This window comes from Pleurodeles waltl, chromosome 5 (genome assembly GCF_031143425.1).
Source record: "Pleurodeles waltl isolate 20211129_DDA chromosome 5, aPleWal1.hap1.20221129, whole genome shotgun sequence".
Classification (NCBI taxonomy): Eukaryota; Metazoa; Chordata; class Amphibia; order Caudata; family Salamandridae; genus Pleurodeles; species Pleurodeles waltl.
Window position 1 is genome coordinate 849170335 of NC_090444.1, and position 15237 is coordinate 849185571.

Genomic DNA, 15237 nt, shown 5'->3' on the forward strand with positions numbered 1-15237 from the left:
TACTGCCTTTGCTGCTCCATCCCTGCCACTTCTGCTCTCACAAATTACACTTTAGCCCTTCTTATACCACTTTGTTCTATTTGGTACTATGCATGCATCTTCTCTCAAACAGTGCCCCACTCCATCTTGCCTACACCCGGTACAGCACCCTTTAAGCTCCCTGAACCTTCTGCTCACATGTTGCCCTCTTTGCTCTCTGTCACATCTGCTAATATAATAAGCTCTTTGCTCCCTGCCCTCCCTGGATTGTTACTGAGTGACCCCCCTCTGCACTCTCCCTTCTCTGATGACACATTTAACTCTCTGCTCCTTACCTGTTTTCACCCACATTGCCCCCTAAGCACCCTGCATCTCTGATCTCACAATGCCCTCTCTGCTCTTTGCCCCTTCTTTTTAGAAACTGCCCCTTACTTTCCTCGCTCTTCTACTCAAACATTGCCCCATCTGTACACTGCCCCCTCTCCACCCTGCTGTTTTGCTCACTTTGTACCCTGCTCTTGTTCCCCTCCACATGCATGCAGACTTATCTGCATTCAGCCCCTTTTGCTCACACTGTTCCACATGTACACTGCCTGTTCTGCTCCATGTCCCTTCTGCTGTTTACTCTCTACATCTAGCCTCTTCTGAGCCTACATTGCTGTCTCTGCACCCTCCAGTATTTGCTCCCTGCCCCCTTTGCTCACACCCTTCCTGCTTCCTTCTCTTTCTGCTAACACACTACCATCTCAACTCCCTGTCCATTCTGATCACACTGCACTGCCTTCTCTGTTCCCTGCAACATCCGCTCATACACTGCCGCCCTTTATAAGCACTCTCTACTTACCTCACACACTGCCATTTTTGCACCTTCCCCCTTCTTTTCATACAAAGCCCCCTGAGCTTCCTGATCCTTGTGCTTGCACACACTGCCCAACCTGCACCATGGCCATTCGGTTAATACACTGCCCTGCTCTTTTCACATCCCTGCCCCTTTAGCTCACAGGTTTTACCTGTAAATGTGGGCTTCCTTCTGCTGCAATATGGCTAATACCCGACCCTGTGGGCCCAAAATAACTTGTTGCCTATGCCCACAAATTATCATACTCTAGAAAGAGTTTGAAAAGCACAAACCCTGAAACATCTTAGGGACTGCCTACTGTAGCTTTTCCCTCCTCTGACAGAAAAAGTACTACATTGAGGTTTAACTTTTTTGTAAGGCTGGTTACAGCACTGCTTTATTTACAAGAAAGGTGAAAGGCCATTTTTCCTTTGACATCTGTAATGAGCGTTCTTGGAGAAAAAATATTCTCTGTCGAATATGTGCTTAAAAAGCAGCCTGTGGGCTCAACCAAAACTAAATCCGAAGCCAATCAAATTACTTTTGACGGTCGCACCAAAACAAAGAGGAACTCTGACGATACACGGTAAGATAAACAGCTCTCATCAAACAATGGTAAATAGAAAAGTAAGAGAAAATAAGAGATTACGTAAAGTGGTGGACACAAAAAGTGATGTAAGCATTTTCTCAGTGAATTGTGATTTATCGGTTTCTAACCTGAATTGACATATTGCTAGAGTGATTGATTTCCCCATGAACCTGTGGCTTTTCATCATAAACTGGCCACTGAGTTTGAGACGGTACCACTCGGTCCTGAGACTTCAAAGCAGGAAAAGTGAAATATTCACGAGCATATGTCTGTGTTGGAATAGGGTAGGCCTCTGGTCTTGACGGCGGTTGTTCTTCCTAGGAAAAAGGGAAAGATTATAAAGCAAATCAAAAAGGGGTAGTGAAAAATATATCTACTTTTTAATTAATAATAAAATTGGTATAATTAAAATGTGCTATATGTACACTGAGGGCAGCCTAGAATTTTCTTTAAAAAGCACATAAAAGTGAGTTCTTGTTCAATAGATTAAAGAAGAGAACAATAAAAAACATTATCTAGGGCGTGGCGAAATGGCAGAGTGAGTGAATACACTGGAGATTAGATTCTGGTCATCAGAACATACTGACTGATGATAATGTGAATAGTCCCTTCAAAGCGCTTCCTGTTTTGGCCCTTATGATGCCACAACTTTATTCCCTACATGAAGCTCACATAAGACATCATAGGAAAGTACCCTCTTTTTGGCATGATTACCCCACTTTTTGCCTGCTATCAGTGTGCTTAGACTGTTTTCACTTGGATCCTGCTAACCAGGACCCCAGTGATTGTGTTCTCTCCCTCCAAATTTGTTTACCAGGGACCTTTGTGCATCTCGCAATTGGCATACTGGTGTTCCCTTATAAGTCCCTAGTATAAGGTACATAGGTACCTAGGGCACTGGGACACCAGGGGTCCCAAATGGGCTGCAGCATGTATTATGCCACCCATGAGGGCCCATGCAAAATGTGTCTGCAGGCCTGCATTGAACCTTGTGTGAAAAGGTGCATGCACCCTTTCACCAAAGGTCACTACACCAGGTCACTATAAGTCATCCCTATGGTAGGCCCTTCCAACCCTAAGTGCAGGGTGCAGGTTCCTGTGTGTGATGGAACCCTTGTATCAGTAGAGGTGCCCCTATGAACCCCTGTTCCAATGCACTGGACTTTTTAAGCGCAGGGAAGCCTTTTTTAACAATGTACTGGCCACTACCTGTGGTCCAGCTACATAATGTTAACTCCAAACCTGGGCATGTTGGTGTCAAACATATTGGAATCATATCCCAATACTAATGCCAGTACTTGTGGCATGATTCCATGCACTCTGGGGGCCCTTTAGAGGATCGTCTAGTATTGCTCCTACCAATCTTCCAGGGTTTTACGGGCAGCCCACACTGCTGCCGCCCATCAGACAGGTTTCTGCACTCCTGGTGTTTGACCAGCTCAGGCAGAGGAAGACAGAACAAAGGATTTCCAGTGGGAGAGGGTGGCAACACCCTCTCCCTTGGAAATAAGTGTTGCAAGGCTGGTGAGGGAGAGCCTCCCCAGGTCACCGGTTTGTTTTGAAGGGCACATTTGGTGCCCTCCTTGCATAAACCACTTTGCACCAGTCCAGGGTTCCCAGTCTCTGCTCTGGCATGAAACTGGACAAAGGAAAGGGGAGTGACCACTCCCCCGTCCATCACCACCCCAGGGGTGGTGCCCAGAGCTCCTCCAGGTGGCCACTTGATTCTGCCATCTTGAAAACAAGATGTGGAGAGACCCCTGGGAGCATCTGAGTGGCCGGGTCAGGCAGGTGACGTCAGTGACCCACTACGATAGGTGGTCACCGTGCAAAGTGACCAAACGCCCTCTTAGGGCTATTTAGGGACCCCCTTGCGGGTGGGTCCCCAGATTCGGCTTGCAAGACTCCAGCAGGCCTCCTCTGTAATGACCTCTTCTGCTCCTGGCCACAGAAACCGCTACTGGACAATTCAGGAACCCTCAAGACAAACTCCTGAGGCGGCCTTGCCTCGCAACATTTTTTCCCCAGCTCCTTCCAGCAACTGCAACATTTCCATGGCTGTGCACCCTCTGGGGTCGGCAAGCGTTCAGTTGCACCAGGAAGCAATAAGGAATCTCCCTTGGAGTAAAGAAGTCACTCCCCTGCATCTGCAGGCACCTACAGCAACGACGTCCAACTGCGTGGATGTACCCTTCTCTGGAACTGCATGGATCTTGCATCACAGGTGGTGGTCCCAAGTGGTCCCCTTGGTCCTCTCTGCCCTCTGCCCATTTTGGGAGACGGTGGGCTCTTGACTCTCCTTGCAGGACAGTACCCCTGTGCACAGTGACTCTTGCAGCAACCAAGGCTTGTTGACTCCTGCTCCAACGGGCCTTCAGGCTCAAAGTAGCCACATCCTCCAGCACTTCATCCTTCCAAGGACAGTCTCCTCTCTGGTGCTCCAGTGACGTGGGACTCCTCTCCAGGTGTGCTGATTGGACCTCACTGCAATTTACTGAGCCCGCTGCCAGTGGCTTGCCTATGAGGGCTGCACCTGCTTCTGCTGGCTCTCCCAGCTGCTGAGGGTCAGCCCAGAATTCCCTCCAACGGTCGAGTCCTCTGGACCTTGCTGGTCCTCTTCAGCCTTGTAATATTTTTTGTGCTCCAACTTGCATTTGCCAAGGTTTGTTGATGGTCCTCCTGACCACTCACTGGCCGCAACCCGGCGACCAACATGGGACATCATCTGCACAGCTCCAAGGACTTCTCTGCAGCTCCTGGGCCCCACAACTGATCTTCTTCCTTCCCCGTCGACATGGATTTCCATCCACAGAAGAGTGGGTAGTAGCTCCTGCACAGTCTGGACACTCCACCATGGACTGGACTCTGTTCCCTTCTTTTACATGTCCTCTTCTCCCAGTTCCATTCTTTAAGTCCCCTTGTTAGTCCTTGGGAATTCCAGGCACTTACCTCTGCTCTCCTGGGCCCTGTGGGTCACCTACGTACTCACCTCTTGGGGTCCCGTGTTCTCCCAGCTCCCCTCTAACGACTCTATATCCCTGGGTGGGGGGCTTCACTTCCCATGCCACTATTTTAGTATATAATCTGGTTCTCCCCTAGGGCCCTAGCTATTTTCTATAGTTTCTTGTCAATGCTTGTTGTTTCCTATGTGTGTGTGTGTGTGTGTGTGTGTGTTGGGGAACTGCCTATAAGTAATCTAGTTCAGTGCTACTGTAATAACATATCATTATTCTTTGTAACACTGGGGGGTTCCTTTCAAGTCTGATAAGTTACTGTGTGCCTGCTGTGGTATTACAAGTGTTTTACACTCCTGGATAAGTCTTGGCTGCTCGTACACAGCTACCTCTACAGAGCCCTGGCTTCCTAGACATTGTCTTAATTCACTAATAGGGGTTGTTTGGCCCTTGTACAAGGTGCCCACACAACAGATGTCCACCACACACCAGGGCACCTCCCTACATTTGTGGCAGCGGTGGGATAAGACACTTGCAATTGCCTTTCCACTCTATCACTGGTAACTTTCCACAGGAAAGCCCACTATTGGCCGTTAGGGTACACTGCACTTAGTGATTACGACCACTAGCCTCCTAGTATGGGTAAGTTGGGGGTCTGGCATAGCCCTTTCTCCAAACTCTTAGGTAGTCTAGTTACTTGGAGTAGGTAGGTGCACCCATAATACTCTAGAGAGAATGTCTTTAGTGGAAAACACACCTCAGGCCCCAGACACTCAATATGAGAGCTGCAATTTTCAGGAGTTGTGTGCTTCCAGGAAGCTGATGACAGGGAGCAATACAATCAAGAGCTTACTTCTGGGATTATTACTCCAGGCTGACAGGAAAACTCAGGCAGCCAGGAGGAGGAATAAGAGACTGAACCTCCAGTCATCGACAGGGTAGACTTAGGCTACACTGAGAAGGGTCAGAAAGAAACTGGGAAAAACCAAAGCCCTGTAAGGAGCACAGTTGGTAGTGAAAAGTGGAGTTACCCAAGAAGGCCCACTTTTACCTCTAGGGGGTTGGTACAAAGAGTCTCCAGGAGACCTCTTCATCTGTCAACAAACATGTCTTAAGGACCTCCTATGAGACAGACCACTAACTCAGGGGTGAGTCCCTAGATAAGGAATTCCACAGACTGAAGTTAAACCAGGCCAAACTGAGGTTGCAGCAGCAACAGTTAGCTCTAGAAAGGGAGGCCCTGGCAGTGGAAAGGGAAAGACAGAATGTGGGGCTAGGTCCCCATGGTTGCAGCTACAATTTTAGGGACAACAAGGTCAGGGAGGACTCCTTTGACTCTAGGAACCTGAGTAAAATAGCCCCACCTTACAAGGTGGGAGATGACATACACAAATGGTTCACTGCCTTGGAGAGGGCCTGTAGAGTACAGAGGGTCCCTCAAAGACAGTGGACAGCAATCATGTGACTCCTCACTGTCAGGGAGGAAGATGCAGATGGCTATCAAGCCTTAAAGAATGCACTCTTATATGGGTTTGGGCTAACCACAGAACAATACCGAATCAAGTTCAGGGAAACTAAAAAGGAAAGCTCCCAGGATTGTGTAGAATTTGTAGACAGGTCTGTCAAGGCCCTAGAAGGCTGATTGCATGGCAGCGGACTGATTACCAGGGCTTGCACAACCTTATTTTGAGAAAGCACATTCTTAATTGCATTTCTGATCAGCTGCATCAGTACTTGGTGGACTCAGATCTAAACTCTCCCCAAGAACTGGGAAAGAAGGCAGACAAATGGGTTCGCACTAGGGTGGGTAGGAATGCTTCCAAAGAGGATGAGCAGAGGAAGAAGGATTCTGCCAAGAATGAGGACAAGGGTGGGGACAAACCTAAAAGAAATACATCTTCATCCGGCCCACAAAACTCTTCTGGTGGTGGGTCTAAGTCCTCTTCCTAGAAGAAACCTTGGTAGTACATTTGTAGACAGAAAGGCCATAGGGCAGGTGACAGCACCTGTCCCAAAAAGAGCACCAAGCCTACTACCACTTCTACCCCTTGTGCCCCCAGCAGCAGGAACAATAGTGGAAGCAATAATCAGTCTAAAAGTGTAGCTGGATTCATTTTTGGGACTGTAGTGAGATTTGGGCTAGTCAGGGAGACCACTGAGTCAGTTTTGGTCTCTGAGGGTTGGCAATGACCTTGCCATCCTAGCTGCTTGTCCCCTTAATATGGATAAGTTCAGACAGCATCCCTTAATAAATGGTGTTGAGGCTAAGGCCTTCAGGGACACAGACACCAGGGTCACAATGGTGACTGAGAAACTGGTGTCAGCTTAACACATACTTGGTCAGAGGTACCAAGTGACTCATAACAACACTCAGTGCACCCCATGCCAGTTGTTGACTTTTGGCCAGGGGGAGGTCTACTACCCCAAAGAAAGTTGGCGTATCTACTGAACTACCTGTAGAAGGTCTCTTAGGTAATGATTTTGAGACTTCAGCTTGGGCTGAAGTGGAGTTGGAGGACCATGCAGCAGGGCAGGGCATCCCTGGGAATATATGTCCTTTAACCAAGGCACAGGCTAAAAAGCAAAGGGAGCAAGGATCCTTGGAGCCTGAAACAATGGCCAAGGAAGATCTTAAAAAGAGAGGCAGGCAGGGTAAAAAGTTGCCCCCTGCTCAGACTTCCAATGGGGATCCCACTCATGAGGGAAAGGAACTCACTCCTTGGGTGGAACCTAACTAGAGGAGCTTAAGGCTGACACAGCTGAGCTCTTCGGTGCAGGAGAACCTACTAGGGAGGGACATAGTTTAGTACAGCAATTCTGTCCTACTTTGGAAAGTCTGAGGCAACAGGCTGCAGCTCAGGAAGCAGGGGAAGTCAGTGGGACTCTTAGGGTCTACTGGGACAACAGCCTCCTTTATTCTGAGGCAAGGGACCACAAACCTGGTGCCACCAGGAGATTTGGTCATCCCTCAGAAGTTTAGGGAGTTCTTGTTGACTTTAGCCCATGACATTCCCCTTGCAGGCCATTTGGGACAAACTTGGAACAGACGTGTCCCTCACTTTCACTGGCCCCATATGTCTGATGACACCAAGGAGTTTTGTCGCTCCTTTGTCACCTGTCAAGCCAGTGGCAATACAAGTGTTACCCCAAAGGCTTCCTTAATTCCACTACCAGTGGTTGGGGTACCCTTTGAAAAGGCAAGGGTGGCAATTGTTGCCCCCTAGTCCTTCCAACAGCCTCTGAGAACAGGATATTACTGGTGGTGGGCCATGCCACTAGGTACCCAGAAGTGATTCCTCTTAGGACCACTACGACCCCTGCAGTGCCAAGGCCCTCCTGGGAATCTTTTCCAGGGTGGGTTTTCCTAAAGAGGTGATATCAGACAGAGATGCAAACTTCATGTCTGCATACCTTAAAGTCATGTGGGAGGAGTGTGGTGTAATGTACAAATTCACCACTTCTTATCACCCACAAACAAATGGGTTAGTTCAGAGATTCAACAAAACCCTCAAAGGCATGATCATGGGACTCTCCGAAGGACTCAGAAGGAGATGGGATGTTTTATTGCCTTGCCGCCTCTTCGCCTACAGGGAAGTTCATCAAAACGGAGTGGGCTACAGCCCCACTGAGCTTTTGTTTGGACATCCTGTTAGGGGTCCCTTGTCCTTGTGAAGGAAGGCTGGGAGCAACCTCTCAATCCCCCCCAAAGAGGACAATGTAGACTATGTATTAGGCCTAACATCCAGAATGGCTAAATACATGAAGAGGGCCTCTAAAAATCTGCAGGCTAGCCAAGAGCTGGAGAAACAGTGTCATGACCAGAAGGCTATACTGACTGTTTACCAGCCAGGACAGAAATTGTGGGTCCTGGAGCCTCTGGTTTCCTGGGCACTCCACACCAAATGGAGTGGCACCCACACTACTGTGGAGAGAAAATGTGAGGTCACCTACCTAGTTGACTTAGGCACTCCCAGAAGGCCACACAGGGTGCTTAATGTGAATCACCTAAAGCCTTACTATGACAGGGCTGATATGACTCTACTCAAGGCCACTGATGAATTTCAGGAAGAAGAGAGTGACCCTCTCCCTGAACTCTTCTCCCACAACTAAGCGGATGGATCAGTAGAGGGAGTTGTTCTTGCCGATTCTCTCAATGACCAACAGAAAGATGACTGCAGAAAACTCCTGGGTCAGTTCTCTAAACTGTTCTCCCTGACCCCTGGTCAAACCACGTGGTCTCAACACACCATTGACACAGGTGACAACCTGCCTGTCAAAAGCTAAATATACAGGCAGCCTGATCTTGTTAAGGAATGCATCAAAGCAGAAGTGCAAATGATGTTTGACCTAGCAGTTACTGAACCTTCAGACAGCTTTTGGGCTAGTCCTGTAGTCTTAGTACTGAAACCCCACTCTCAGAATGGCAAAAAAGAAATGCGGTTCTGTGTTGGCTACGGAGGCCTCCATACAGTCAAAAAATCTGATGTTCATTCAAACCCTATGGCAGATGAACTTATAGATACTCTGGCTACTCACAAGTATCTTAGCACCTTTAATTTGATTACTGGATACTGGTATATCAAATTATCAGAGGATGCCAAATCCAAAACAGCATTTCTCAACACCCAATGCGCATTACCAATTCACACTGATGCCCTTTGGTTTGAAGAAAGCCCATTCGACAATTCAAAGGTTGGTGAACAAAGTTCTCCAAAGCCTGGAAAGTGCAGCTTATATTGACAAGTTAGCTGTCTTTAGATCCACCTGGGAGGATCACCTGGTCCACCTAGGAAATGTATTTGAGGCTCTGCAAAAAGCAGGTCTCACTCCCAAGGCATCAAAATGCCAGATAGGGCAGGGTAAAGTGGTTTTTTTGGGTCATCTGGTAGCTGGAGGTCAAATCCAGCCAGTCCAGGGCAATCTCGAAAACATCTTGGATTGGGTTGCCCCTACTACTCAGACCTAAGTCAGAGCCTCCCTAGGCCTGACTGGGTACTATAGGAGGTTCATTAAGGGATATGGCTCAATTGTAGTCCCCTTAAATGACGTAATATCCAAAAGGATGCCAAAACAGGCCATGTGCTATGCTCCCATACTAAGAAGCCCTGATTGTACAATTAATTGTTTGGAGTAAACAGATGTTTCTGAAGTAGGAATAGGGGTAGTACTTTCTCAACTGAATGGTGAGGGCCAGAATCAACCAGTTGCTTTTATAAGAAGGTTGACCTAACCCCCGGAGAAAAACGCTCGTCAGCCTTTGAGAATGAAGGCCTTTGCTGTGGTCTGGGCCTTGAAGCTGTAGGAAAGTACCCTATTTGTGGCATGGTTACCCCCACATTTTGCCTGCTATCAGTGTGCTTAGACTGTTTTCACTGGGATGCTGCTAACCAGGAACCCAGTGACTGTGCTCCCTCCCTCCAAATTTGGTTACCTTCGATCTTTGTGCACTCCACAATTAACATACTTGTGCCCCCTTATAAGTCCCTAGTACACCGTACTTAGGTACCCAGGGCATTGGGACACCAGGGGCCCCCAATGGGATGCAGCATGTACTATGCCACCAATTGGGGCCAATGCAAAATGTGTTCGCAGGCCTGCCATTGCAGCCTGCGTGAAAAGGTGCATGCAACCTATTACCACAGTTCACTGTAAGTCACCCCTAAGTTTAGTCCTTTCAGCCCAAAGGGCAGGATGCAGGTTCCTGTGTGTGAGGGCACCCCTGCATGAGAAGATGTGCCCCTATGAACACCAGTTCCAATGCACTGGACTTGGTAAGTGTGATGAAGCCATTTTACCTTTGTACTGGCCACAGGTCATATCTGTGGTCCAGCTGCATAATGGTAACCCCGAACCTGGGCATGGTTGGTGACAAACATGTCGGAATCATACCACAACACTAATGGCAGTATTGATTATATGATTCAATGCACTCTGGGGGCTACTTAGAGGACCCCCCTCCAATATTGTTCCTACCAGTCTTCTAGGAGACTGCTGCTTGACCAGCTCAGGCAGAGGTTGCAGAACAAAGGATTTCCAGCACTCTACCTCTTCAAGGACAGTCTCCTCTCTGCTGCTCCAGCGACATGGGATTCCTCTTCAGGTGTGCTGCCTGGGCTTCACTGCAACTTACTGTGCCTGCTGCCAGTGGGTTGCTTGTGAGGGCTCCTGCTGCTTCTGCTGGCTCTCCTGTCGTCTTAGGGTCAGCCTGGACTATCCTCCAACTGACGAGTCCCCAGGACCTTGCTGGTCCTCTCCAGTCCTGCAAAGCTTCTTAAGCTCCAATTTGCGTTTGCTTGTGCTTGTTTGTGGTCCTCCTGACCACAGACCCGTCTGCAATCCGGCAACCGACAGCTCCTAGACAACTTCAGGGAATCCTCTGCAGCTCCTGGACTACACAGCTGGCCTACACACCACCATTGTCCTGGACCTTTACCCACAGAAGGGCAGGCATTGCCTCCTGCCCTGCCTGGACACTCCTGCATGGACTAGAGTATGTCCCCTTCTTTTACAGCTCTTCCTCATCTGGAAAACACCATTGGGTTCCACTGGCCTGGTCCTGTTCTTGCATTGTTCAAATTCCAAGTCCACATGTTAGTCTATGGGACAACCAGGTAACTCACATCTGCTCTCCTGATCGTAGGGGGTCTTCTAGGTACTCACCTCTTGGGGTTCCATACTCTCCCAGCTCTTGGCTAACTATTCTATGTTCTCTGGTGGAAGGACCCATTCTTACGTTATACTGTTTTAGTATATGTTTTGGCCCCCCATAGGGCCATTGTTAATTCTTGAAATTTCTAGTATTTTTATGCTAATCCTTTGTACTTAACTGTGTATATTTTGTGTGTACTGACCTCCAGAGAGCAGGTTTTGCCTGTAGTATTTGAGTTCTGTGTTACTATAAAAAAGTACCTTTATATTTGCAACCCTGTGTGGTTCCTTTCATGTGTGATAAGTTACTGTGTGACGTCTGTAGTTTTGCAAGTGCTTCACACTACTCCTAAATCGGTTTTGGCTGCTCACCACAGCTACCACTAGAGATCCCTGGCTTCCTAGACACTGTCTCACTCACTAACAGGAGTTGCCTGGACCTGGTATAACGTGCCATCACCATAGGTATCCACCACACACCATGCAGCCTCCTACAGTAGCCTTGGACTTGCAGGACACCTACTTCCACACTCCCATCCTGCCTGTGCTAAAGAAATTACTTGTGATCTGCATGAGTACTTTCAGATTACCGTGCTCCCTCCTGGCCTTACCAGCACCCCTCGGTGTCCATGAAAGTGATGGGAGTGGTCCCAGCTCATCTGAGCAGTCTAGGGATTTCAGTCTTCCCTATCTCGACGACTGGCTGTTGAAGGCAGGCTCGCCCCATGCTGTCATCTCCCACACCCAGACTACGGCGAACTTCCTGCATTCGCTGGGGTTCACTATAAATGTGCTGAAGTCACACTTAACTCCCTCTCAGACGCTCCCTTTTATCAGAGCTGTTCTGAACACAGTGCAATTTCAAGCCTATCCTCCCGAGAAGCGAGTCCAGGATATATTCAGGCTATGATACCGATGTTTAAGTCTGTCTTGGGTTTCAGTGAGAATGACTGAGGCTGCTGGCCCTCATGGACTCCTGCATCTTGCTGGTCACACGTCAGATGGCATGTGTGGGCTCTGCCGTGGGACTTGAAGTTCCAGTGGGCACAGCATCAGGGGAATCTCTGACATGGCCCAGATCTCAGTGAGAACTGTGCAAGACTTGCAGCGGGGGCTTTTGAAACACGATTAGGTCAGAGGCAGATCCCTCTCCCTTCCCCAAACAGATCTGATGGTAGTGACACATGTGTACCTCCTGGGAGGGGGTGGCCACAGAGGAGTCTGGTCCAAATCCAGGGAATTGGAACTGGAGTTTGTAAGGGCACCTCTCCTCTTGTAGGGGTGCCCACACATAGGGACAACCACACACATAGGGACTTGCACCCTGCACTTAGGGCTGGAAGGGCCTACCATAGGGTTGACCTACAGAGCCCTGGTGTAGTGATCAGCAGTGAAAGGATGCATGCACCTTTTCAACAGGCTGCAAATGGCAGGCCTGCAGACAGTTTATATGGGCTCCCTTAGGTGGCATAAAACATGCTGCGGTCCATGGGAGACCGCTGGTGTACCAATGCCCTGGGTACCTATTTACCATATACTAGGAACTTACAGGGGGCGCCAGAATGCCAATTGTGGGGTGTAAAGAGTACCAAGGCAACCGAATTTAGAAGAGAGAGCACAATCACTGGGGTCCTGGTAAACAGGATCCCAGTGAAAACAGTCTAAGCACACAGTAAACAGGCACAAATTGGAGGTAACCATGCCAAAAAGAGTGACTTTCCCACAGCTACCATACAGTCTCCAGGGTCCAGGGCAGATAGGACCTGACCCTGAATGAGCATTTTGAACTTCTACTTTCTGAGGAAGAGATTGAGAAACCGGAGGTCTAAATCAGAGGCCCTTGTCCTTTTTGGGCACCAGAAAGTAGCGGGAATAACAACCACGACCTACTTCTGGAACAGGGACCCTCTCTATGGCTTCCTTGGCCAAGAGTGCCATAACTTCTTCGTGGAAAAGTGCCAAGTGATCCTCCATCATCCGATTGTAGGATGGTGGCATGGCCGGAGGGTCAGTCTTGAGGGGAGGGAGTAGCCCCTTCGGTCTATTTGCAAAACCCACCTGTCCGTATTGATGGATTCCCAGTGGGGCAGGTGATGGCGAATCCTGCCTCCAACTGGCCCGGAATGTAGCAATGAACAAGGATGGTTTTGAGGCTGCAGCGGGGTGGTGGAAGACTGGGCCGACCGCTGGCTCCCTGATCCACGGGCACGTTGGATCTCGCATCCGTGGCCACACAGAGGTTAGCCAGCATAGGCGGCTTAGTGGCTGGAGGGAAACGGATGCAGTTGAGTGCCCCTTCTGTAGCCATGAAAGGGGCAAAAAGTGGACTGAGGGAGGCGAGGAGCAGCTGAGAGTCCAAGGGACAGAGCCGTAGCCCAGGACACCTTACAGTGCTCAAGCACTGAAACGGCTATGTCGCCAAAGAGACGGGTGCTATCAAAGGGCATGTCCATAAGCGATTGCTGAACATTCCTCAAAAAGCCAGTTGCCCTCAACCAAGCGTGGTGCCTCAAGGCCACTGTTAACGCAAATCGATCTGCCTAGTGAGTCAGTCATGTCCAGCCCACAACGTACTGTGACCTTTACTGCATCTCACCTATCAGCAATAGCTTGGGAAGGAATGGCTTGGGCCTCCTCCGAGACCTGCAGCAGCACCTGTGTAACCGTATCCCATAAAGTATGGGAATAGCGGCTCAAAAGACATGCAGTGTTCACAGAGGAAGATAATTTCTTCCCAAGTTGGTCTAGTCTTTTTGATCCCCTATCTGGGGGTGTGGATGGGAAAAAGAAGCCTGGATGGCTAAACTTTCAGGCGCATGTTGCTGGGTCAGGAATTTAGGATTGTTAGGCACAGGCCTGTGGCGGCTGGCAATTGTCCCGTTGACAGGAAGCCCCTGTGCTGCGTTTAGACCACGTCCCAAGCAGGACATCTGTGAGGGCTTCCTTAAGGGGCAAAAGGGATTCTGATGTAGAAGTCTCAGACTGAAACACCTCAGTCAGGAGGTTAGTACTGACTGACACAGAAGACAGCTCAAGGCCCAGGACCTCAACCACTCTTCTCACCACCATGAAATAGGAGGCTCCCTCCTCAGCAGCCACTGTACTGGGAGAAAGCATGTCAGAATCAGGAGAGGTGTCTAGACCACTGGCTCCGCCCAATTCCTGAGCCCTGTCCATTTCACGATCTTGTGCTGGAATTCTATAGGGTCCAGAGACCCCTTCAAACTCTCACTATACCGGCATTAGCATAAGGCTCAGGTTCCAACCTGGGGAATATAGGTCTCGTTGACGACAGAATTGGGTTTGAGTGACGTCACTCTGGCTCCAGGTCGGAGTCTGGAATGAGTACTATTGTGGGCCTGACTGGGGCTTGATATCTTTGCCAGTGCCGGGGAAGGTCGTGGATCTTGAAGGTGCCCTCCGGAGCCATGTCCAAAGCTGCCGGCGCAGAAACCGAGGGGGTCCCCTATGACCCTCCTGGGCCCGAGAACATCACAGGAGGGTCGGTCTGCCCAAAAATGAGACACATGGCCTCGTAAGACTCCCTGAGCTGGGCAGAGATGGCTCTGGTTTCCAGAAACTCAGGGAGGCGCATAGATGACCCAGAAGCAGACTCCAAAGATGGAGGCCTGGAGCGTTAAAGCCCCTCCCGCATTGCATCATCCGAGCAATGGGATGAAGTTGAAGACCGTTTGCTCTTCTTTGACTTCTTCTTCTTCTTGTGATCCAAATGTCCCAAGGACATGGAGTGGGACAAAAACGTGTGACCTTCCTCTCGAACAAGACCAGGAGTGACATAGAGCTGAGCGCCGGGCCTCTATGCGCTTTAGGGACTGCTCCCTCAAAGCCTTCAGGTTCATAGACCAGCACTCAGAGCACGAATTCAGGTTGTGGTCATGCTCCATGCACCACAAGCACATGAGGTGTGATCAGTCACAGACATCATGCAGTGACATCTCATACAGCTTGAAACTGATCTTATGGGAAGACATCTTGATGCACCAAGAGAGTAAAAACATTGATAAAGAGCTCAAAAAGTCAATCAAAAAGCGACTGAGGGTAAATCTTCTCCGGATCTACGTGTAGGCCGGCGCGGAAGGAAAAGAACTGATGTCAGAGCACCAGAGTGGCACCTACATAGGGCTGTGTTGTCACCACGGCAACCAGGACACCAACGATGGATGCGGAGTCGGCAGACGCCACCTGATAGTACACAAGGATACTGTAGG

General features: G+C 49.3%; 1 protein-coding gene across 13 annotated transcripts in view; it reads right to left on the reverse strand.

The window, feature by feature from the left end:
* AFDN (afadin, adherens junction formation factor) overlaps positions 1 to 15237 on the reverse strand; it is a 1710163-nt gene that overhangs the window by 444877 nt on the left and 1250049 nt on the right. For all 13 annotated transcript variants that reach the window (XM_069234921.1, XM_069234923.1, XM_069234919.1 and 10 more), the window contains one exon: positions 1535 to 1723. In XM_069234921.1, coding sequence (XP_069091022.1) covers positions 1535 to 1723 — 189 coding nt within the window. The remainder of the gene's footprint in view (positions 1 to 1534; positions 1724 to 15237) is intronic.